A 27560-nucleotide genomic window follows, 5' to 3' on the forward strand; every position below is an offset into this window, starting at 1 on the left:
ACAGACATTGTCAACTTTGGACTTCTCTCTATGTTACAATGACCTTTTGCGTAGACTATCGGGGTTCATACTCGATACGTTGTTTTATTATAGACTTAAAGTGTGCACATATTATTAAAAAATCCATCGATATACGATAAATGTATGTCTGAGACAGGACTTTTATGTTTTTCAGTTTTATTGCAAACTTTGACAATTTTCCTCATAGTGTAACATTGACCTTTGATGGAGAGAGACTGATTTTACACGCGACATGTGTGTTGGTTTACATTTGGGACACGTTAGAAAAATTCTAAAGTACATTCTGATAGTTGGGTGGGAACGCAGAGGCACCGACGGACAGCGGGACTGCTATATATTGTCTTGTTGAAAGAGGGGCATATAATTACCATTACTTAAAAACCGACTAACACTCAACATCATCAAATAATTCGCACAATATTTCGAAACAATAAAGTTTACACATGAACAATCAGTGTTCCTTAAAGCAACAGCCAACATTTAAATGCGAGATCCGGTCCGTAAACAAAGAGTTAGCGCAATACAAAATGCTACGTTTGTGTGTGTGTGTTTTTTACAATATATTCCATGTGAATTTCCGGCGCCGATATTGGATCATTTACGAGCGGACGCGAGATTGGCTTCGAGTAGCGTCGGAAGCACGACGATATCCTCATGAATGCATCGCTCTTCCGACGCTGCCCGAAACCAGTCTCGCGTTCGTTCGTAAATGTTCGGATTTCGTGACGGGAAATTCACATGACTCATATTGTTGCAAAATAAAGAAAACAGCGATCAGTTAAATCTTTTTTACCATACAACATCAAGCGTTGAAATTGTGGCTTTTTATGTGCTGGTAACACTGATAATTTTTTGGTTAACTTTAGTTTAAGAATATTTAGAGTATTTGTGTGACTTTAAGTAAGTTTATTTTGAACGGGTTATAATACATATTAAAATACAGGTATAATAATCAAAGCATTACCCGCACTAAGGGATTATTAAAATTTAAATATAAGTATTGTAGAAATACACAACATATACGTTCTTTAAATACTACTTCATATACAAATATGGAATCGATATACTGAATAATTAACGTGTGTTGAGTTATAATTTACTAACTGTATAACTGCGAAAGCCTTTAAACCATATGAGTGAATTATACAAATATATAAGTGTTCAACAAACATATAATAACATATTTGATCGTTAATTGTTTAAAAAAGTATGATGGTAAAGCATAGACTGTAAGACGATATGTTATGCAAACAAATGAATACATATTGCGTCAATGTCAATAACTGAAGCTAACATGTGTATATTCAACACTTGTCTTTGCTGGCTAGTTCTGACATTGTCAAAGAATTAGTAAGACTAATCAATAACTGAGCTAACCCATTCCGATTGTGTTCAATGCACAAAAGATATTTCACTGCATCTGTGATACATGTGTCGCCAATCAGAAGGTGGGGGGAGGTGCATCAGTGGTTGGTCAGTCATCGATCTCGTCGTAGATATGGTTTTCGCTTCTCCGTGCATTGTATTTGTTTTCATTTTTCTGCAAAAGTTTAAAAACTATTCATACGAAACATTTTCAATACATGGCACACTCAAAGGAACATATTAAGTCAATATTCATATTCAAGGTTTTCTGAACATTATCAAATTTAAAGTTCCAAAATACAATCGGTAATATATTCTAAAAGTCCATTTTATTTTATTATTTTAGAAATAAGATGTCCTGCCTACATGGAAGCGAGCTACGCCTTCGGGATTTTCCGCCACCGCCACTGGTTTTTTGCAGATGTCGCCTTTAGTTTGTAGGATTACAGCAGCATTTTCATATAATGCCTGGCCACTGGGGAGATTGTGTACGTGTCTTGCAACAGTTTTTGTCTTCCTTCCGTATCTATACATTGTAACATCGATTTCTAAACTATATCTGGATTTCAGATAATAAACGTATACTTTAAAATTCATTTGTTAAAGTTGCTTGTTAGAAAAAATTCATAATCTTTTCAATAATGAAAACAAATATTTATAAAAATGCAGTTACAACTGTATTTTAGCTGAATATATGGAAAATCAGCAGTCTGTTTCATTGTATATGTTTCTCTCATTCACATTATCCGCTGACATTACCCTTGTTTAAGCCAAAAGAAATACACACACAGTTTTATGGTAAACTTGTTTCTATTGAGACATACATTGCATGTATGATTTGTTACGAGTTATATGATTATTTACATACATTTAACTCTTATTTGAGTTATAGTAGCTAACACGTTAAAATACGTAAGATAAACTGGTGTACGAAATTCTGACATTTATCGGTTTGCATACTTTCTGTATACGAAGATGATGGCGACAACAATAATGACAATAGTTATTGTTCCACCAACACCGGTTCCAATGTAAACGATTTGGGTAGAGGAAGTTTTCTCATCGTTGCTTTTGTGGTCCAAAGGTGTTGCTGATGTGGATGATAAGGTTGATGTTATGGCATAAACGCAAACAAATTCCTTGAAAGCATAAAACTAAACATATAATTGTATGTTCCAATATGGTATGGTGGATTAAATATGGGCTTTTTAAGACCATAAACTTATGATAAATATCGCACTATTAAACAGTATGTTGGATTGCCAATAAACCTACTTATCTAGGTGTCAATGACGTACAATATTTTAGGAAAAGGTGATTGATCTAGTTTGAAACTTTGCCGAGAAAGCAAGACTATTAAACATAAATAAGGCAACTATTACACTACATACCAAATATTTGTATGTGCTGAGTTAAGCAATGCGATTATTTGTGTCATGCCGTTCGTATGTAGTGTGCTTCTTTAAAGTTTCGATAATATGTTTTAATGTTAGCTCTATATTCATACCACTAGGGCATGTTTTTCCATCCGAAAGCATTTGCTCTCCGTCAGGGCATCCACAGCTGAAGCCCTTCGGAGTTGGGTGACATAACGTGCTACAGTTTCCTCTTCCATTGTTAGTGGTGCATCGGGACTGGACTAGAATTGTAATTTGAGGTTAAGCTATTTACAGAAATAATTTACGTTGTCACAGTTTATCATAGAATTGAGTAAAGCCTCTATCCATACATAACAATGGAATGGCAAACAAATGCGCATCATCGCTAATTCGTTAAACATTGATGACATATGGCGAACTAGGTAATACAATGGGGACCAAAACACGTTTGATTCATCATTTACGAGTATAAGGACAGTCTTATAGTACGAATTAAAAATATAAACATATCTTGACACTGCTAGATGTACATCAGTTCATATTGGGAAAATAAAAACAATGGAATAAACGAAAAATTCTTTTTTTTCATTGAAACCAATTGATGACATTGTGTATGTTCAACCAATATTTTAAATAATCTTACTATTTGATGGAAGTAAAGCCGCAGAGTACAAAGAAATAGAATTCAATCTGCCGAATTTTGCATTGTTGGCGAACTGAACGGTGTCATTTGTGTTTGTTTTGTGCAATTTAGTTATGTACCTGAAAACATATGAATGAAATACTCTTTTTACAAAGCGAGTATATAGTTACATGCCATTTCAATTAAAGTGTACTGTAGCAAAGATAATTGTCATTGATTAGTAGTGTATAAGTAACAGGTTAATAAATACAATAAAAATTATCTGAAGAGTGTTATTGTTATCATTTTGCTAACTTAGTGTTATAGTCGATAAATTTAATATGAGTATATACAAAAGAATGTGCAAAGAAATGACACACGTCGTTAGATGAAGTATTTCAACAAGTACTTAGTAACATTGCATATGCGAAATATTCCTACATTTTATTCCAAGCAGTGTAATACAAATAGTTGCCGAGGAGTTGAATGTCCATGAGAATAGCTCCAATGTCGCTAAAGTATTGAACACACGTGTTTGCCTCATATCCACAGCGGTAGATTATGTCTCTATTGCCATCGGTAACGTACAATACGCTCGCTGAAAACGACAATTAATTTAAAACAAAGATTCCGAATGAAATAATCATTTTGTTTGAAATATTTTTACTAAAGAGACCTTTTCTGTTTTAGATATTTTCCCAAACATAGTATCGTTCCATTTATAAAAACTATGCAACCAATAAGATATTTCAAGGATCACAATCAAATGTAATGCATATTTATTTCCGTATTAGTATGTGATCCGAAAGCCAATACCAATTAAGTACGTCGACTTTACAATGTATGATATATTTTGTCATTCATCCATAAAGAACAATGTTAATGCTATGTAATTTATTCTTAAAGTATGCATGTCATTTGTTGAAATACCTTGAAAATCCCTTAAGCTATGGTTTATTTAACATGTGTGATTCATATTAACATAGAGAGTGTTAATTATTTATGTCTCTTGTAATCCAGTTGTTCAATGTAATAGGAAAGACCAATTATGTATTACCAGAAGTTAATGTCCATACTTCTGCATAAAATGACGACTGATGATAAACAGGTGTACGTTTTATTTTAATGAAATGTAAATGCATTTAACACAACTTAAGACGTGCGGAATTAAAAAAAATAATTGTGTTTCATTAACCCAAGAAAGTAAATGTTTTTCTCTAAACATGAAATAAAATAATTTAAGCAAAATTATTACATAGCTTAACGTTTAAATTCACATTTTTAATTGTGATGGGTAAACATAAAACGTAAAATGCAATGCCATACACGATGTGTCAATAGCGATCCCGTTCGGAAATACCATTGCAGTATACAGTGTTACAATATTGGTGCCGTCTGTATGGGCGCGCTTCAATACTGCAGGTTTTGTACCCTTGTCAGTCCAAAACAGAAATCTAATGGGAGAAGATAAAACAATTAGTAAATAGTAGTTTTTACAATTAATCCAATCAGAACCAGTGATATATAAAAAACACACACTCATTGCAATTATAATTAAACGTAGTTTTATGTTTAAAATAGCAAACACAATACAATTTATATCATCCTTAAAAACTGAATCATGCCTTACATCTAGAAGTTTGATTCTAAGTAGTAAATTCTTATAAATCATGTTTGGCTTTGTAAGATTAGTTTTCTAAAAAACTTAAATATATGAAGACAACATTGTATAAGACAAGGTAAATGTCATACATTAAGCTGAAGATTTAACCTATAAGTACGAGTACACCTAACACGTAAACATGTATTGTTCACCAAAACAAAGGTATCAATCTAGTATAGTGTATAAATCAGAACTCTGTAATCCGGCATTTAACATCTCCATGTAGGATTTCTTCCTGCGATGCATCAAATGATCTGGTATCTTAACAATACGCAGTCCATTTCTTTAATTGTGTTAGTATGAGAAAATGTATCTGATACTTTGTTTATTCAATCGTGATTTAGGGAGTTTACATTATGTAGCTCTTGGTTTTTAATAATTCAATGCATTTAAACGACTATTTATTCTCCTCTAGTGCTGTGTAGTTCTCATTACAAAACTTTCTATGAGATCAGTTGTTTTGAACGTCTGTGTGTTTTTCGATTAATTGTGTACTTGACTTTGATTTGTGTTAGATTGTACTGCCTTTCTACCGGTTTATTTACCAATTCTTTGACTTGACTGTTTATTAGGCGATGAACCTATCTTTAATACATTTGTGTTATATGTCATTGTGTTTGCATTTTCCTATATCGCTCATACGTCACCTGTCTTACATGTTTTTCCTGACAATTTATAAAGAATTGCAATATTTGTGTATATTCTAAGAAACATCGTAATAATGACTTATTATTTAATGTTTTACTGATTTCCTTTTGTCGAGACATTTTTGTATACGTTGTATTACCCCATAACAGGATCAATGGCAATCGCCCTCGGTTCAACACCTTCCGATATCAATCGTCTATGGATACCATTGGGGGACACAACTCCTATTCCAGTGAAACCTGACGGCAACAGACTTGATCCTACAGCAGTGTAATAAATGTTCCCCGTACTGTAGTCAAGTACCAGCCTTTCGGGATGTGCGCGATAAGCCCCTGTTAATAAGTAATGGATAGACACAATGTAGTTAAACAATAAGACGCGAAAACGGTTTCATGAAATGTGATGGCTGATTCTATTGTTGCAACACAAACAATTGCAGGAAGATAACAAACGGCAATATTTAATTCCAAAAGAACTGTATTTATAACGGCATTCTATACTCAGAAAATCGATTAATGAATACCATTATTAATAATTGGATAAAAAAGCTACACATCTGCTACTGTAAATGACATCGTACATTTGTAAAAAACGTTAACCAGTTGTGCTATTCAAATCAATAACTGAGTTCCACAAATGAGGAAATATATAATTAGCAAATAATTGCAGACAATTACATGAATAACCAATTAATTTAACAACCATCTCAAACACCATATTGGAAAGAGTAAGTTGGAGGAAACTTCGTTCTCTCAACAGATAAACTATATGGAGAGAACAATACATGATTGGTGTCGATTGTGCGATACTAAACGGTAGGCGATTTTTTTTCTGCAAAGTATAATTCAAATAATTCATCTTAAATAAGATAATGGTTCGAGGGCCCGTATTGTATTAAATATTTCAATGAAGTCATGATTATAATCTGAAATATAAATGATATAAACGCTATTGCAGAAGCAACAGTGATGCAAACTGAATTTGTATAGTAATCAAATAGCAATACAGCTATTTGTATGTGTTACAGGAATGTACTTACCGACATCAAATACCACTGAATATCCTGTACCGTTGACATTTGCAGACTGAATATATTTAGATGTGCTATCACCCCATATGATTCGTCCCGCAATTGAATTGTAGAGTACACCGGTAGGGTCATCGACGAACGGACTGTCAAGGGCGTTAACAGCGTTATTTATTAGAGAAATTTGATATACTTTACCATGGGTCCAATCCGAAAGATACATAAAATTGTCCGTCACTGGTTCTGCAATAAAGAGAGTAATTGGTGCACGTGGTTTAACATTAGCATACCATTGGGATATAAACTAATACACGCTGTAAAATAATATTTGGGTTCATAATATTATTAGCAGCCGTTAATGAAATTCGCTATATGTAGAACTTCAGGATGTTGTTCCTCAATTGTTTCACAAAGTATTTCAATTGTTTCATGTTTATTAAAATGGAGAGTCCATTCAATTCCCTAACCTTTCAGCATTTCACATGTATTATTAATATTTATTTCATCTTGCTCCTTAACGGACAAGTTCACCATAATGGAAAATATAGCCTCTAAACCTCAATCAACACAATATTCTTCATTAAAATTTACAGGAGAATTCCTTTTTTAAGTACCTGATGAACATGTTTCCATGTTGTTATCAAGAACGAAACCAAAGCTACACTGACATATTCTGCTTTGACCAAGCGGGACACAGATGTGCTCACATTCTCCATTTTCGGCCTTGCATGGACCTTTAAAAAAAACACATGAGTAAAAATTTGATAAATATCTTCTATATTCGTAAAAAATATACTTAACGCAATAAGTGTAATTATAATATAAGTGTACACACTAGATATAGTGCACTTTACAAGTGCAACACTAAGAGTAATACAAGCTGACATCATTTACCGTATTCTTCTGGTTGTTCGGTGATATCAACAACACTTATATCAGTAACTGCTACAAGCGGTACAACAGTGTACGTTGTGTTTCCTGAATCTGTCAGAGACAGAATATCCAGGTTGATGCCTGCGTCAGCCACAAGAAGTTGATTCTGGAAATAAAAACTTGCATTATATAGGGACAGTACGACGGTATTGCATTTTATACTGACTTGCGCCAATAAAAAAATTCTTTGCAAACGACATGACTATAGCCGTATGAATAAGTATACAAAGAAACAATTTCTGACAAATGGTTGGATACATATTTGGCAAAAACAGTTTAATATTATTAATAAAAAAACGCTTCTATATTGTGATATGCTGCTTTTGATTATTATCACGATTATCCCTCATAAAATGAATGCACATGACTAATATTCCGTTATTGTGTGAATTAGGGCGCTTAAATATGCATAACAGACATTTCATAATCACCTTGTATAAATGAAGTTTAAGAGGAGGCAAAATTGAGTTAGCAATTTGCCCAACTTCTGTCAGTTTAGTTCCATCTAACTGCACTGATTTCAAACTGTTTCCGTCAATAAAATAAAGTCTGTAAATATAACAATACACTTGTTTATGTGAAATTGCGAGACAAATGATCAAGTTAAAATGAATCATTAAAACCGATAAAGATTAAATCACGATGACAGATTACATAAACGAAACAAACATAACATTGCATTTCCGTGTTAATAATGTTTTATTAGGAAATCTCATTTATTTAACAGCCACCATAGTGCATGCGTAATACATAAAGCAAAACTTATCGTTTATAGACCTTTTGGTTGTTGCATCAACAGTAAGGTCTCGAGGTTCGTACAAGTTCATCCAGCTTACAACCGTCTGAATATCGGATCCATGAAAATTGGCCCGTTTGATCTGATATCCTCCTGGTCTCCCATCTATCCATATCATTTTACTAAAACAGTACCAACTCCACAATTATCGAAACGTAATCCTTTAAGCGTAAATGCTTTATATGCATGTGAAAATTGTTTGACTTACTAAAATGTCGTAACTAGAGTATATATAAGAGTTGATTTGCTATTTGTGTGAGCCTATTGTATTGTGATTTCCCTGCCGATGAATCAACTCGATACTTTTATTACGATTTTGACGCATGCGTTTTTACGTGTCTTACCTTAGCAATGGAAGAATTATCAGTGCCTTTGGATTGTTCAACCCGCTGGAGATGAGCGTATGTGTGTGTGTTGTTGTTTGAGAGAAAATATTTATTTCCCCTGTTCCAGATTGTTGTCCTTGGCAATAGTACAAATTTTTGTCTCCCCAGTCTACTGCTAGACCTGATTGATATTGTTAGCTGTTTATTTACATGGTTACACTATTAACTAAGTAATGAAGGAACATAACTTGAAGTAATTGTGTCGATGTACTAAAAATTAAACGGGCGGCTCAAAGTTGAAGGTAACGCGGGTACTCAATAATGACATACGAAAACGTTTATAGGCAATTACTATTAAAGTGTTCTTGTTTCTAAGTTTGATTTGTTTGCCATCTTCAACCGTACTTTTACTAGGTTAACCATCTTACACATATCCCGGGTTAGTAGGTTAACCTGTATTAAATGCACCTACTTATGACATTAACTACCCTACCTCAATCATATATAGGGGAAGAATGGTCGTTCAACATAACCATTCCCCCTAGACCGGGGCTCGCTCCCGCGATCCTTCAATTTGCTTTTCATAATTGTGCAAAGTGAGCTGGCTGGTCTATTGACCATCTGCTTTTAAATTTCTCATTTTGGTATAGGTATTCAGTGCAGGGCACTGTGACATTACTTAAATCGTAAATAGTTCTAAGCAGCGCCTCTCTGACGGTACGACCAAGAATTTGGCCAATGGAATTGAAACCTCAACGTGTTGCAATATATAAAAAACTCGGATGTCAATTTATTGAAAACTGCAAACAGATAATTAGAGTTCATTGTTCAACACACTTTGAAGTGTGTTACAAGTACCATTTGTTTTTCAAATTGCAGCTGTCTATTAAAACTTGAAACATTGTCGGTTTAAGTGTAAAAGTGATCAACTATAATTTTTCTGTTGAAGCAAACCGAATAATGTATCATTTATTAAACGCAATGCCTTATTGTTCCCCATTAATGAAGGAAATAGGAAAATAATATAACGTTGTTTAAACTGTTAACATGTTAAAGTTACTGCATGCAATTATTGTTCCGCCGATTCAAGGTACGGTTGTTTTATTTTTTTATATAGGTAAACTGTATTTATTAACGGAAGCCCATACGTTCACATGAATTTGAGTTTTGATTTTGAGCTGAGGTAAGATATCCGAGTCAATGAAGCGTTTTGTTTTTCATATAAGTTAAAATTGAAGTTCAATAAGCAATCTATATATCGAGTGGAAACAAACCATTTTGATTTAAGAACATAAGCATAACATTTATACACATAGATACTTGTATCGCATAATTCAAATTTTAAAGTGTTAGGGTCTTTTTAGTTGTATATTGCAAACATTACCTGTCACGTTTTCTGTTGCTGATGTAATACGTTGCTTCGTGGGAACCCCACCTAATTTTATTTTGTAGATGTCACTGCCGTCCGCAAATATAACCACTCGATCGTGAGAATCTATAAGAAATTTATAACTTTGTTGATAAATCATACATTTAATACATCATTACAAAACCGCTCATTACCATTGTATTCAGCCATCAAAACTTTCGAAACTTTCATAAAGCCGTTAAGTAACATACCGACTGTAAGCCAATTAATGCTTGTCCCAACATTTGGGAAACATGTTTTGTTCTTTGATATGTATTTCACTTCGTCATGGATCCCTCTTACATCAGCAGCACATATTGTGGTTAGTGTAGCCCAGACTAAGGCGCGATGAAGGGACCCTGTAGTCTCTGCAAATCCATAAAGAGATCTAGACATGCACGACTCGTAGTGCATGTATATTACTGCCTACTTAACATTTCATATTTATATTTCATCAATTTGATTACAAACAGGTACATAATGTGAATATAAATGTGAGCGATTTGCACGGTTCACGACGAGTACGACTAATTTTGACAATATTTGTAGACGTGATTTTGCTTTTTCTGAACGCGTTAAATGCTTTTTTGCGCTAGTATAAATGTTGTTAAGCAAAATTGACTTTAATCTACAATGAATGTCTTTTTAATGTATTTTGATTTGAAAAATAAATAAATAAACAAAAATATTTTGCAAATATGCGCAGTGTAATGCGAAAAATTGTAACATTTGTAACATATTGTGAACTTGACGTTGGAGATATCGACGTAATCTTTTCGCAAGACACACCGTCCAATGATTGTGAACATATGTACCGAGTAATTTTAAAATCTCACAATGAATGACATAGTCATAGTCCGGACCAGATCATTTATGGCTATTATTGACCTTTGAACTCACAGTATGACCTTGACGTTGCAGATATCGACGTAATTCTTTCGCATGACACACCGTCCAATGATGGTAAACCAATGTGCCAAATGATTTTAAAATCGCACAATGAACGACATAGTTATGGCCCGGACATGATCATTTATGGCCATTTTTACACTTTAAACTCAAAGTCCTATATTGACCTTGGAGATATTGACGTAATTCTTTCGAATGACACACCGTCCAATGATGGTAAACAAATGTGCCAAATGATTTTAAAATCGCACAATGAACGACATAGTTATGACCTGGACAAGCTCATTAATGACCATTTTGACCTTTGAACTCAAAGTGTGACCTTGACCTTGGAGATATCGACGTAATTTTTTCGCAAGACACACCGTCCAATGATGGTGAACAAATGTTCCAAATGATTTTAAAGTCTCACAATGAACGACATAGTTATGGCCCGAACAATATCATGTATGACCATTTTTGACCTTTGAACTCAGTCTGACCTTGGAGATATCGACGTAATTATTTTGCATGACACACCGTTCAATAATATAGAACACATGTGCAAAATGATTTTAAAGTCTTAAAATAAATGACAAAATTATGGCCCGGACAATCTCATTTAAGGGAAATTGGACCTTTGAACTCCAAGTGTGACCTTGACCTTGGAGATATCGACGTACTTCTTTGACATGACACACCGTCCCATGATGGTGAACAAATGTGCCAAGCCATTTTAAACTCTAACGATAAATGACATAGGTATGGTCCGGACACTCATTTTGACCTTTGAACTCCAAATGTGACCTTGACCTTGGAGATATTGACGTACTTCTTTCGAATTACACACCGTCACATAATATTGAACAAATATACCAAGTCATTTTAAAATCTAACAATAAATGACATAGTTACGGTCCGGACACTCTTTCGGTTTAAAACGAAATAAGTGACCCCGTGACCTAGTTTTTGACTCATATTCAAACTTGACCTAGACAACATCTTGATACAACTTCTGACCAAGTTTGGTGAAGATCGGACAGATCGACATACAGACAGACAGACCGGCAAAGTGACTTCTATATAGCGCCCATGACCAATGGTAATGGGGGTATAAAAACTGATTTTCGTATATAAATATTAAAATTTATACGAAATATGAAAAGGGAATTTTGTTTTATAATTAGAACAACAACCAAAATATATGAAATATCACATTAGTTTTCGTATTTAGCTTTGGTTTCGGTTATTAGAAAATCGGAATATGAACTACTGGTAATATTTGGTTTTCATGTTTCGTTTTGACGAACGAAAAACGATAAATGAAAACGCGGTATATACTCGGAGCCCTTACCTGAACACGTGCGTCCATCCGCATTCAACGTAAATCCTTCACGACACAGACACACGAGTCCTGTTGTTTCGCTCACACAAATACTTTCACATGGATTGTTTGAACAGTGATCTGTATAGGAAGTACGCATATGAGTACGTAGTTACACAATATTTTACATGTTATACATTTTACACATAACAAGTTACAATGTATAAAAAAATTAACATGTTGAGCTATTACAATATAAGTTAATTATTGCCGCTTAGAAAATATAAACAATATATTTTAAGACGAAGTAAACAGTTTGTTGGCTGCATTAAGTTTTTACTGTAATTCTAATCATATAAAAGGTAAACCGAGAATTTTGTCATGAGCATAATCTATTTATTTACTTATGCATTCACATCAATTTATCAATTAACCTAAATCAGTTCATGGGATTGAAGCATTGGTTAACCTGTTATCGTAGGTTTTGGTGCATAGAAAGCCACACATGTTATTTGCGAGTTGTTATATCGAACAAGAGGCCAGCTTTTGTCGTCTACGCCAGTATCCTTGTTAAAAAGACGCACTTTTCCTCCTAAGTTTGGATCAAAATCTGTTGCAAACACAACGTCCTGAAAAAAACACACATTCATTTTAGAGAAAATATGATTGCCATGTATACCGCAAATATATAATGAATAAGAACTGAACCCACAACCAACAATCAAATATACTTACGAAAAACACTTGTATATCGGAAATGGAAGTGTGCGATATTCTTTTGACAATCGAGCGTCCGGTTCCATCTAAATTTGATCGCTCCACCGAGTCGCGAATAGAGTCAACCCAGTACAGCTTTGATGATGCAATGTCGACATCAAGGGCTGTGGGATAGGCTATGCCCTGATACAATATAGTTATACGGGCGGTTCCGGATAGGGAGGAACGCTCAATCTTCGGCAATGATCCAACGTCGCTCCAAAACAAATATCTTGATGGTAAATATAAACTTATGCGTTTAAACAACTATAAGTGTACATGAAAATTATATATATTATACAGACACAAAGCTTTTTATAACAAAGTGGCAAGAGGGCAACATAATGTTATAGTATTATGTTTAAATAATTATTTAAAATAGCGCTATAATTAAACACATAATTCTGTACAAATTACATTAATTGATCAAAAACCAATTAATGTCAGCTTTCCTTGAGAAATTGAATAAAAAGCATTATGAATATTTTAGACCAAATGGTTTACTTTGATTTGAACCCTGCTTAAAGAAAACAATATTTTTATAGTTGAATTATACATGATAGTGATTGGACATACCTAACATTATATACTTACCTGTTTCCGTGTACAAAATCTTAAAAAATGAAAACTATTATTATTGTTTTGAACAATACATTTGGGTTCAGATCATGCAACAACGAAATGTCATTTAAGCAACTAACTTGTGAATGGGATCAACAGCAATTCCAGTAGGCTTCTCGACGTTATCATAAACCAGGATTCGGTAAGGTCCATCAGTTCCATTAGTGCGCAAAGACTGTAATGCGATCCATTTAAACGTAGGATCGGTCCAGTAAATATTGTTTGAAATCCAATCTAAAGCTATCTTTAAATTACTCCTAGAAAGCCCCGAATGCAAATCAATGGCGATGTCTTTTTGGAAACCGTTTTCGGGATAAAAATTAAGCCTTTCAAGATTCGCTGTGTAGCGGTTATAAATGTAGATCTGTTTTCGAGCGTAGTCGACATCAATGGACATTGGTTGTTTCGAGTAGGTTTTGAACGTTATACCCCGTTTACGTGCTGGGTCTAAAAATGTGTTGCCAGCCTTCGTCTCAATCGGTTGTGCTTGAATATGTGTGCTAGGAGGACCACCCGTAATTGATCCAAGAACCAGATACCCCGCTGACAAGGCATCTGAAAAATATGTTAAACAAACATTATTAAAATTCATGCATCGAGTATTCAACGAATGGTCTGAAGCTATTAAGGTACAATATATCTTTTCGGTGTCATCACGACATATTTATGCGCTTCTCTAATGCAAAAGTATGGTAATGGTATTTTAGCTTTGCATCTGAACTCTCTGCACGAAGCGATTATTTTGAGTTGATATCATTCATATTTTACTTTGAGATTGTTCTATTTCTCGGTCGCCCGAATGTTAAATCCGCCATCATTTGTGAAAAGCTAAGGTACTAAATGACCCGTTGTTACATAACATAGCATGCAGAAATAACCTTTATCGAATACGAACTCTATAATTAAGTTATGAAGCTTTAATTACATTTGAGAAAAATACAATGTACATGTATGCGTATACGTTAACATTCTTAATATTGCAAGTAATTTTGATGTATGCGTTATAATTGTAAACCTACGTCCCCTTTTTAACGGCACGTACTCAAATCATTATTTAGTGATTTTTGAAAAGTTAATTCACTTTCTACTAGCATGCCATTTTGTAGCATGAAATGTATATACTCTTATATATGAAAATCAATCAATCCACTTTAAGCTATTGCTTAACACTCACAAGTCCATTATTATTTAGAGTTCTCATGAATCACATATATTGGAAATTATTGTTAAAATAATTTAAAAAATGCAGCATTTTCTTTATTCAAAATAATATTGCAATTTTACTGATTATGCTAAATGTTATGACAGTAAAAATCGTTCATTACGAGGCAAAGTAAATTTCAGCACACATAAGCTCTTAAATGGTTTCTGCAACCAAAGCTATGTATTCATCAGTGAAATCATCCGTCAGTCTAAACAATAAAATATCCGAATACATTAATCCATACTCTGGTGTTAAACAAGGCGACCCGTGCTCAAGCATCCTATTCATGATATTATTTAATGGCATTATTGAAAATATTAGTTCTAATATTGAAGGAATCATATCGATCAACGATATCAAATTCTTTCCTAGTCCTATTTTCAAATTCGCCCACACCAGCAAAACCAATGTTAAATGACATTGAAAACTATTGTAATGAATATAAATTGGAAAGCAATATTAGAAAAACAAAAATGGTTATTTTCGAAAAAAGTAACCGACAAACAAGTTTTTACTTTACTCTATATGGCAAAACATTAGAAATCGTCACATCATTCAAATACTTGGGTATAACTTTATTTAAAAACTGAAACTGGTATAAACAATAAAATCAATATCAGAACACGGTAACAGAGCGCTTCATCGACTTTTATCTATTGTAAAACAATATGAGTTCCCAACTAAACAAAAATTAAATCTTTTTGATACATTAGTAACCTCGGTTCTTTACTTTTCTGCTGCAATCTGGGGACAAGATTCAGGATAAGAATTAGATATTATTCATAAAAATAAATTATATGTGTCAATAAATCAACAAATCTTTTAGCGCTATATGGCGTATTAGGACGATACCCCTTATCTGTCATACGAAAATTACACATATTCTAATATTGGTCTAAAATAATATTGTATTCAAATGAAAGTCTCATACAAATAACATATACATTACTGTTCAATGACGCAAATCAAAACATAACGTACAACAAAAGAAATTGGGCTTACCAATTTAAATCAATACTAGTGCAGCTAGGTTTAACTTATGTTTTGACTGAACAAGAAACCCTGACAGAAAAATTTGAACAGACATACACTTACAATCTAATTACACAACGTTTATTTGATCATTAAAAACAACACTGGTTCAGTGAAATTAATAATTCGTCAAGACTAGATACATATGGCCGCATCAAGAATACGTTTAATTCAGAATAATATCTGGACCTGATTACAATGAAACAATTTTAAATAGCACTAACTCAATTCCGCCTATCATCACGCAGATTAGAAATAGAACGAGGTCGATACCACAATATTGCACGGGATAAAAGGCCATGTTAATTTTGTAATCTTAATGTCGTAGAAAGTAAATATCATTTCTTATTAATATGCCCAATATACAAAGATATCACAAAAACATATTTAAAGGCATGTTATCAATCATGGCCAACATTGAATAAGTTTGATTTGTTAATGAGAACACAAAGTAAAAAAGAAATAATTAATCTTTCGAAATGTATATATCATGCGAATTGTTAAAGGAACAGTTTAGAAACCGATTAATTCATCTATGTATACAATTTTTCTAAGAATTTGATGTAGAACAGTGTATTCTCTATCTAATTATTTTTATTAGAAACTGTCATAATCTGATGTAAAAAGTACAAATCATATGTCAAATCTTTGTTAACTTCTACCATTTCTTAATTTTCATAATTATTATCATCCATGTCGTCACACGTATGTATTTTGCATTTGGCTTAAAAGCAATTGTAATTCGTAACAGCTAATACATGTTTTTTTGTTTTTGTTGTTGTTGTTATTGCAAAAATACACAAATCGCCATTTAAATATTTCAAAGTATACCTGTTAATCAAAATTTACAGGTATTCCAAACTGTTAACGCATTGTGTGTTTTGGCTTGAGTCTACAGTGTAAATAACTACAGTTGTTTTGTGTGCATTCTTGTCTTGCTTATCAGATAGTTGCATGTAAATTAATAACAAACAATAGCTCCACGGTCGAAGACAAATGCTTCCCCCCACAGGGCCTTCTCGTAAATGTTTGGATATCGTCGCGGGAAATTCACATAGAATAAATTGTGACACAAACAATGAAAACGAGCATTTTGTATCTCGTTAAATATATGTATATGTTAACTTTATTTAACGAAATATTTTACGAAATATTCCTTGATTTATGTTAGTAATTATGTGATTTAAATTTGCCAAAAATCTTGTTAAACCATCGTATAGGTTAAATTTAACGAAATAGACTTGCTTAAGAAAATATGCTTATTAAACACTGACTGATGATTGTTTTGCACACACAATTAAAATCACAAATGTTTATTTTTTCAGTTTTCATAAGTAAGCCCTATTGACAAAGTCGGACCTTGGCAATATTAACGGGGACGGGCGGGCGATTTGTTTACTGTTAAATTTTGGTAATTCAGTTAAATAAATGTATTATCAAAGTGATGGCGCATCTTATTGTGTTTTGTGATTTAACATATTAATAGTATTCAATATATGAAAAAGATCGCGAAGATTGTAAGAACAGTCGTAATTGTCTATTGTTGTTATTTCAATAATAACAGACAGCATCCTTGCGAAATCAATCATCGACGTTCCGATGGCAAGTGATTAAGTATTAAATATTAAAAACATGAAACATTGAAATGTACAAAATATAAGTATTTTTTATAAATAATTATGTGAATTTGTTCATTAAATTCGAGGTAAAGACAAATCAATAACAAGCCATGGTAAGAGGAAAACATTCTCGTAACATGGCAATAAGCATATCTTTATTATTATATATTTTTTATGTTAAGATGTAAATACAAATAGTAATAAGTGCTTAATAAAGACTTGTAAATTATCAAGGCTTAGAAAACATAAATCACCAGTCATTGGCACAGGAGAAGACTCTGGTATTATTCTTATTAACGCAACTTTATTCGCCGCTTATTTATACGTCTTTGTGTCGCTTCATTTTTTAATGAACATATCAAAATGCTAACATTAAACAGCATAACATAACAACATAATAAGATAAACATAAATTATATTAATAACTTCTCGTACCTTTGATTTATTGGGTGGTGAAATGTATATGAGCTGTTCTTTAATCCATGCAGCGATATCAATCAAAACTGTGCATCGTTTTTTTTAATAAATGCATTATTTGAACAAAAAAGTACTTACCCGAAACATCGGCTTTATAAAATACACAGACAGTCACAATAATGCGAAAAGTCCACATTTTGATAAACATGTTGATCGCTCGATCGACATGCAGTCGAGTGATTTGCGGCAACTTCTCAATACGGAAGTTTTGAAATAGACCAGTTGAAATACATAGTACTGTGACTAGGTTTGCTTTTGGCGTTTACATTTCTTCAATCCAGTGTTAAACTGTCTCAAACTACTTCAATTTAAATGTACACTGCAGACTAAAAATGATTTGTTAAGATTCATTCATATTGTTTATTTACATCAGATAGCTGCTGATGAGTGTTATGTAGATCGACACGAACATGCTATACTTTTTATATTAAATTTTATATAATGGCTTATTTAATGCAATTTAAAACACGAAATAGTTGTCAGTAAAACTATTGATTAAATTATAACATTAACTTTAAAAATGCGTGGACTTTTAATTTAGACGATTGCCTACTACTTACGTGGGAAATAAATGTAAGCTTAAATGGCCTCTCAAAAGGTACTCTAATACGTCATTACGTTTATTTTACACTTGATACAACAAACAGTTCTATGCATTTGTGTTTGATTTAGTGATACGTTTAATGCATGCGAGATGTCCATGAGCGGTGAACTGAGCTGATGAATGACAATAAGAAACTCAAAAACAAAAACAAGCTTTTTCATGCTTGGCTTTCATAAAATCGATTATATATCAGATTGTTTTCAAACGTGTTGTTTGTGCAGCAGGTATTTCATTCATGAAAATGCATGTCTTCACCATGCTTATAAATGTTTTTTTTTAATGACCAACAAATATTCAGGGATAAGCATGACAAACTCAGTAACAAATTTAGCTCCTCAAATTGCGAGCGTTATGAGTGTTTATGCTCTGGTATTTAATTGAACATATGATGCTTGATTTTCGTAGAATCTAATCAATAAACTTGAGAATTATCAATCAACAGCTTGAATTCAGAATGTTAATCTTCCAAAAAATTACAAAATAAGTTTATTCTCAAGGAGCGAAATAGATCAGAACATGTGGGTGTGTTCAGAGTTAACAAACACGCTTTAACTGAAGTGATACTTTGGTTCCGTGAGTACATAAGGATGTGTTGTTAATTACTGCTGTTTTTTGTATTAATGGTTGATTGTTATAAAATGGTTTCAATCCGGAAGAAGCTACAAATACAAGCGCTCTTCATTGAAAAATACTAAACTAAACTCGACATAACGCCACCGTAATTAACAATGAATTATGAAGTGTTCATTAGAATTTCTTTGTGTGTTTTTCAAGTAACTTATTTTTTTGTTTTCTTTAACATATTATATTATAAATCGCATTTGGTTAAAGGATAAACTAACAAAAGCTTACACTACGTTAGTTTTCCTCTGTTTTAAGAATTAACCAAAAAAAATCGTGATAAACTCCTCGATGTGAGTGTTTTACGTATAATAAAATATTAATAAAATGGCCCATTATACGTTAAGATTAGTATACTTAGGACTAACCTACTTTCATTAATTGTATTTAAAAGGCTTGTGTAAATAAATGTGTATACTGGCATATTCTGCTCTCCTTAAATAGAAAAAAGAGATGATTGCAGTTAATCATCATCATCATCATCATCATCATCATCATCATCATCATCATCATCATCATCATCATCATCATCATCATCATCATCATCATCATCATCATCATCATCATCATCATCATCATCACCACCACCACCACCAACATCATCATCATCATCATCATCATCATCATCATCATCATCATCATCATCATCATCATCATCATCATCATCATCATCACCACCATTGTCGTCGTCGTCTTCGTCATCATCATCATCATCATCATCATCATTATCATCATCATCGTCGTCGCTGTCGTTGTCGTCGTCGTCGTCGTCGTTGTTGTCGTCGTCGTCGTCGTCGTCATCATCATCATCATCATCATCATCATCATCATCATTAACATCATCATCATCATCAACATCATCATCAAAATCATCATCATCATCATCATCATCGTCATCATCATGTCAATATTGCACTCATCCGTCATTAACAATTCGCTTTTATTAATGCAAACATGACGAATACACAAGTCTGGTGATGGTAAGGTTTACATGTATATTGCTTGCTATATAGAGAATAAATAGTAATTGCCATATAATTGTCTTATATATCAGATGAGGCTTTGAATAAAAGAACGTCGTGGCTTGCCGATGATGATATATTATACAACGATAGGAAAGTTACCTGTTTGTTTTTGTTTATCCTTCTCCTTCATCCACATTTCAAAAGAAATTATGAAATCTAATCGCTATGAAGCTGCATTTTTAGAGGGAATGAATATGACGTTTGATGTTTGACGTATTAATGATGACGTAATGAGCACTTTCGCCTATTATTAATTTTGTATAATAATTTATTTCCTCTTTTTGTATCTAAAATGTATAACACATATGTGTATAAAATTGTTTGTATAGTTAAACGGATTCTATTTTACCACAGATTATGGCTTTATAATTGATTTCTATGTCCAAATACTGACTGATATAACAACTTCATGTTGACGTGACACACACTAATATATCAGGCAGTAATCTTTTTTTCTGTTTATCATACCTCTACGTCCCACATTTTATAAGAAATGTCAGAATATTATTTTTGACGTTTGATGTGTTAATAAAGACGTCATGAGTACTTGCGCTTAATATTTGTAAAATATGTTTTTTGCTGTTTTTGAAGCTTTTTGTGTATAAAATATATATTATAACAACTTGGTGTCAAATTGTTTGTTATGTTGAATCGGATTCTATTCTACAAAAAAATGATGACTTTATAGTTAATTCCGAGTAAGTTACTGACTCGATACGGGATATACGGTTCTGTGGAAAATGTTAAGTGTAACTCAAAGTGCTTTGTATTTGTGTGTTATACAGTTATTGTGCAAACATCACTGAAATTCAAAATTTCCTGTTAATTTCTTGGAAAGTTTTCGCGCTGAAACTGGTGGATTAACGCCTTCGTTAAAGTTTATTGTGGTGAACCACTTGAATAGATACCTTATTATGCAGCCATATTGTTAAATTGTATGCCGATGTTCTTTTAATCACTAAGTAAGGTGCTTCAAACTGATTCTCAAGTTTTTGGGTAACTTCGTATTTTTTATTTAACTCTTTTGTAGTAAATCTCCTAACTTTGTGTTCTGCCTTCCTTTTTAGATTGTTTTCTGGAGATGGCGTGCGCACGCAGCATCTTATATTTCCGACCTTCTTCGTAGACTGCGTACTCAACAACTTCTTCTTCGCTGTCTGTGTATAGGAACACCACGTCAGCTGGTAAACGTATTTCATGGCTAAAGCCTAACATTTTTTTTGTTTTCGAAAACTGTGTTTATTCATTGGGCGTGAATCTATTAGCACCGGCCAAAAACACAGTTCATATACCTGTCTTCCTGCTCCTGAGTGACGAACGCCTTGACCAATTTCAGTAGCGATCTATTAAACCTCTTGGTTCGGCTATTACCCTAAGGCTTTCTTTGGCTTGTTCATGTTATCCTTACTTCCAGTTATTTGCAGAGGTTTTGAAAAATCTCGCTCTCAAATGTTGTACCTTGGTTTGAGTCAATATTTGAAGGCATCCCCATCTAGATAAAAACTCATTGAGGAGTTGCGATTTACGCTCTTAAGCTTTCTGGCTTGGTACGACTTACTATTGAACCTACTTTGTGAACTGATTAGTTATTACATGGATATATGTATTTCTTCTTTCAGTTTTCTGAAATGATACAATATAATCCGGTTCAAATGTGTCCCATGGACCGCCGTTTTGAAGTTGTCTCATTTGAGAGTATGGGAGTTTGTCTGTATCACACCCTGCTACAGTATATCAACTATGGCCGTTTTGTTCTTGTTCGGAGAACGCTAACAGCACCTGTCTTGGTCTTTTTCTTAAAGGCTCTGCGTCACTCATGTTAATAGATTGTTAAACTAGCTATGTAAGCCTTATGTGCCACTTTGATTTCGAAAGGGTATCACTAGGGTTGGGTACCGGATATAACACGTTTTTTTCCCATGTAGACTTACTTTCTATTTATTTCATATTCAGATGTATTAAATGTTCTGACACTTCAGACTCACTGACCTTTTGAACCGCTATTTTCTTACCGTCCGTTGATCATTTGTCAACCTGTATCTGGCGAATATTCGGACAGTCAGGCTGTTTGTCTGCGTTTTCTGTCTGAGATACTAAGCAAAGTATCCTCTCGATTATTTCTGCGTGTGCGATAACTGCATCTTGTCTTACCTCCACCACTGTGTCAGTAGGATTCAACACGTCGTTTAAAGAGGCACATATTGAGCGTTCTAATTCTGGCCAATTGGTCATCCCGATTTTGCTATTTTGAGGTTTCATGACCAGCTGGCCTGCTCAAAATCCGATTTTGACCTTAAATGACCCTGTTAGGGCACATTTGCCCATACGTTTATATAAAAGGATGACCAATGTTTGGTCATAAGCTCAGTTCCATCTCGAAACTTAGAGGCATATATTTTATAAAATGAAAAGCAACAGCTGTATATTCGCTTATACTTATTCGAAAGAGCTTATTTAACATCATACATTAAATACTAATCTGTGACATTTCATAACGACATTTTGAATCATTTATTATTATTGTACTTATTATTGGTGCTACTTTATACATTGAATGACTCATAATGAACAAATTAAACAAATAAACTTAGAACATTTAACAAATAATGAACTGTAGTCAACTCTACTGCTATATATTTACTAATGTAATGCATTTGGAGTTGCATACAGCATTGATTATTGCGTTCAACATGCGACAATGAAACTTAACCATTTTAGTTCAGTATTTTTTGCATCCGATATATGGTGGAGAAGTACAACATATACGGCTACTATACAGTGTAACACAAATACTTCCACAAGCGCCTAGAGATGGAACCTATCAAATGGTTTTAACGAAGGTGATAGGATTTTCACTTTTATCACAATGATACGAACCGTTTGTCTACGAAAATAGAAACTTACGGATGGAAATCACATTTAAGGTAGCGCACCTCTAATGATTTCCCGCGATTTATTTTTACGATCATTGCCGATCTTCAATGATCGCTTATTTCCGAGAGATGCATTTTATTTTTTCAAACTTCGAATTTTGATATATGTTTAACTTATTCATTTAGAATACATTATTTTCACTTTAAATATTGACTTTGATCCAATTATCATCTGAAATATACGATTTCGCGATTTCTTCAAAAATCGACGAGCCTTTTTACCTGTTTACTAATGGATATCTAATTTAAGGTTGCATTGATGTGAAGTTGTCGTGGCAGAGTGGTTAAGGCGATGGACTAGAAATCTTTTGGGATCTTCCCGCGCAGGTTCGATTACTGCCGACATCGCATACTTTTTGCGACGCGTTTTATTTCTTTTCTAACGTAATTTGATTTAATATAGCACATAAGCTATGTTTATTGTTGAATATGTTGAAAATTGTATGCACATCCTTCAATTTTAAAATTAAAACAACGTTATGGCTAAATTGATAAATTTACTGCTGAAAATAGAATGACGCATGTTGCATGTTTGTTTTTATTTCAAAAAGTAAACGGTAAATCTGTCTATTTTTTGGTATTTTTGCTTTATATAGTGTTTCTATAAAAACTAAGTTTAAAATATAACTTAAATGATACTATTTTGAATTTTATGACACTTTGTTTTTAACCGACCCAATTTTTACTTGGCTGAAATCACTTACATTTCATGGCGCTATTCCATAGATTAAAATTTGTAAAAAATAAATGTCTGTAAAATAATACTTATTTCATCTTGTTTAAACTTTAAACACCTTTACTGCATCTGAACACACCAACTGCATGTCCATATTTGGAAATTTGAATGAATTATGGAAGTTTTATATACCCCAGGGGTAAAAATAAACTGGACAAAAGCCGAGCGTGAGGGTGGTTTTGAAAAAATCGGTATATTTTTTTAAAAAGCATGGAAAGCCTACCTACAAATTTGCATGTAGTTCAGTGAAATGATGCTGATTAGGAAAATAATTAATTAAATTATATTTGGATATGTGCCCATTAGAGGTGCGCTACCTTAACGTGTAAACTACGAACAACATGCAACACATTTAAAACATTAACCAAAGCGCTGCATGCAACAAAGAACATTTAACAGCTACAATATAACTTATTTTCTCGAATCTAACATTAAATAAAATCGTTATAGAATAATTGTTATCCAATGTTAGTGTTATAAATGGCCACCTATAAAGACTTTTTAACACAATTAATTAACACATAAGCTAGGCTTCTTTAAGTACAAAATGTATACACCGCAGAAAGTAGACAGCAACGGCAAAATTTACTTCCGCTATCGACCAAGTAGTTCCGGATGTAAGGTGGAAAGATTGTAAACAACAGGCAATGACATTGGAAAGGATTGATCAAGGAAAGGCTTGGTAATAACGACGGAAGCAAGTGGCATTACAGAAACCGAGACGGTGGGTTCCAGCACAAGGGCGACGGAAGGCTGTCGTAATCAACTTAACGTGTAATGGATCACTACAACAGACCGTTGAAGACATGTCGGCTTTTCTTCAAGACGTGGTTAGCGAGCTTAATATTTAAAAGGCATCATATATGAGTGATGCAAGATTTACCGAGGGCAATTACAACCATAACATAAAGTCGCGCGGCACAGGCCGTTTTGTCATTAGAGATGTTCAGTATTAATTTGAAGTCAATTAATGAAAAAATGAATAAGTTTTGTTAAACAAAATTTTGGGTGGGCGTGTTCTATATAGGCGGGGCGCCCCAGGGTTAGTAATGGGGCCATGCATAGTTGAGATTGACCGTATTGTCATAAGAGAAGTTCAGTTTCAAGTTTTAAGGTTCTAGTGCTAATAGCGTAGGAGGAGATAGTGGCCAGGACATATGGACTGACGGACAGACGGCGAAGATAACCACATAATCCCTCGATCCAATTCGGAGCGTGAGGATAATGACAAATAAGAATCAAAGTACTGACAGTACTGTGTGACAATGCTTTTGAAGAGGGTAGAAATAAAAGCATCAATTTAAGTTTATCTACATCACCACAATTGTGTATGTGGGTATGACAATTGTGGGTAGGAAAACAAGTTTTGGTACAAACATTTTGGGTACGAAAAAAATGAGAACGAAAAATGTTGGGTACCAAAATCAATTTAGGGGTACAGGGAAGTAGTACCCGTGGACCTCTTGATATATTTGAAAGAGGACGGGAACCAAGCTGCCTTTACCTTTATCAATGGCCCTGGGTGGGTAATGGGAACATGGATGGTCGAGATAGACCTTGTTGTCATAAGAGATGTTTAGTATTAATTTGAAAGAGATGTTCAGTATTACTTTGAAATCATTGGTGAATAAAAGAAGAAGTTATATTAAAACACAATTTTGGGTGGGCGTGGTCGGCCACTATCTCCTCCTACACTTTTAACACTAGAACCTTGAATCTTACACACATGGTAGCTATGAGCATATGTGCGACGGTGCACTTTGATCAGACCCCTGGGTCAAAAGTTATTATCATGTGCGTCGCATGTTGTTAGTAAAATGAGTTTTTTTACCCTTTTTACCCATTTATTTACTCATAACTTTTGATCCAGGGGTCAGATCAACATTCCAAATAGTGCACCGCCGCACATATGCTCATAGCTACCATGTGTGTAAGTTTTAAGGTTCAAGCGCTAATAGTGTAGGAGGAGATAGTGGCCAGGGCAGACTGACAGACAGCGGTGATCAATACAATATCCCCACGCTTTTAAAAGCGTGGGGATAATAAGACGCTCGCGATACACATAGGCGCGCCGTTGCCAGATTATGCAAGGTCAGATGTTCTAACCAGTGTACAACAACGCATGTAACAGATGCAAACTATGTATCCTCACGAGGAACACTACACAGATGAAACATACCACGCTGAGTACCGACAAGTTGCAGGCATGGAGGATATTGCATCGACAACGCAGCGGATGAAACTGTAATCGTCAAAAAGAACGGTTTTTTTTGAAAACGAACCCAACAGAGCAACATCCGTGCGTCACAACTAGCAAACGACGTATACAAAGGGTCGAATGGTAGGCCATGTTAATATTACCATTGATCTAAAATAAGCCATTATGAAGGTTTTAATCGGTTAAAAGCGATGACTCATCAAACCATAATGCACCGGAAAAGATGGCTGACAATACACCGGCGTCTCACGGGCAAGTTAAGTTGTATCGTAAAATAACAATTAATATGTAACTAATGGGCATTATTACTCAGCAGTTATATAATATTCATATCTATGTTTTACTTAGTACTTAAGATAAGTTCATACACAAGCTTTACATACATATACGCATCGTTAACAACAGTGAAAATAAAAAGGCAGATGACAACACTCAAATTTGGACAAGTACGTCGGATTCGAAATAAAACAATCCGCATATGTAAAACCAGAATATTGTTAATGTGAACAAGGTTTGTGTATAATATGGACCGTAATGCCTATATTATATGATTTGACTGGTCTATATCCTATGCTCAGATGAATGAAAAGGAATTATACAGACATAAACAAAAATAACAGTTAAAAGTTAATGTTTTCTTATAATGTTCTCTTTGTGTCTTTGTCCTGATATTTATTTTTATTTTAAAATTCATATTTTACATGTAAAACCTTTAACATTTCGACAATATAGGCGTAAGTTATTCTTAGTACAGAGCCGATATCGACACGAATAATTGTATAGGTTGCAGAAACCAAAAATGTGTATATGTGTCGTTGGAAAAATATATAAAACAAATTGTCGATTTACACGATAGTGCACACAAAGATAATCAACACGTTTTATTAAAGGATATAATTTAAATTTTATTTTTTAAACCTAACGCAAAACGTTTTCTATTTTGCTTAGTTCAAGTATGTTCAACATTCCAGTTTATCACTCGGGCCTTCTGATGGGAGATTTTTACAATATTTTTTTTTATTGCGATATATGAATCGCTAAACGACGTCGACGACAACGATTTTGACGATGTTGACGATGATGATGATGATGGCGATGATGATGATGATGATGATGAAGATGATGATGACGATGATGATGATGATGAGAGTGGTGATGATGATGATGATGATGATGATGATGATGATGATGATGATGATACTGATGATGATGATGATGATGATGTTGATGATGATGATGATGATGATGATGATGATGATGATGATGATGATGATGATGATGATAAAGATTACTACAAATATTCCTAAAACTTCT

General features: G+C 33.7%; 1 protein-coding gene across 1 annotated transcript; it reads right to left on the reverse strand.

Annotated features, from left to right (window-relative positions):
- Window positions 1-1147: 1147 nt before the first annotated feature.
- LOC127845099 (low-density lipoprotein receptor-related protein 4-like) lies at window positions 1148-18320 on the reverse strand. The gene is made up of 21 exons (XM_052375797.1): window positions 18188-18320; window positions 13858-14332; window positions 13136-13388; window positions 12870-13029; window positions 12431-12541; window positions 10401-10556; window positions 10165-10275; window positions 8799-8961; window positions 8436-8576; window positions 8090-8207; window positions 7620-7764; window positions 7340-7459; window positions 6924-6968; window positions 5838-6030; window positions 4714-4841; window positions 3829-3985; window positions 3409-3527; window positions 2894-3025; window positions 2347-2476; window positions 1753-1912; window positions 1148-1561 (listed from the first exon to the last, which is right to left on the reverse strand). The coding sequence occupies exons 1-21, from the start codon at window positions 18255-18257 to the stop codon at window positions 1496-1498; spliced, it is 3153 nt and encodes a 1050-aa protein (XP_052231757.1). The 5' UTR covers window positions 18258-18320; the 3' UTR covers window positions 1148-1495.
- Between the last annotated feature and the right edge of the window lie 9240 nt (window positions 18321-27560).

The sequence above is a fragment of the Dreissena polymorpha genome, chromosome 9 (genome assembly GCF_020536995.1).
Source record: "Dreissena polymorpha isolate Duluth1 chromosome 9, UMN_Dpol_1.0, whole genome shotgun sequence".
NCBI classification, from domain to species: Eukaryota; Metazoa; Mollusca; class Bivalvia; order Myida; family Dreissenidae; genus Dreissena; species Dreissena polymorpha.

Coding starts and splice junctions, on each gene's coding strand:
- LOC127845099 (XM_052375797.1), bottom strand. CDS start 18,257: ATGTTTATCAAAATGTGGACTTTTCGCATTATTGTGACTGTCTGTGTA. Junction 8,962..10,164: donor AGCAACAGAAAACGTGACAG/GTAATGTTTGCA, acceptor AATATCAATCAG/GTCTAGCAGTAGACTGGGGA. Junction 1,562..1,752: donor AAGGCGTAGCTCGCTTCCAT/GTAGGCAGGACA, acceptor AAACTTTTGCAG/AAAAATGAAAACAAATACAA.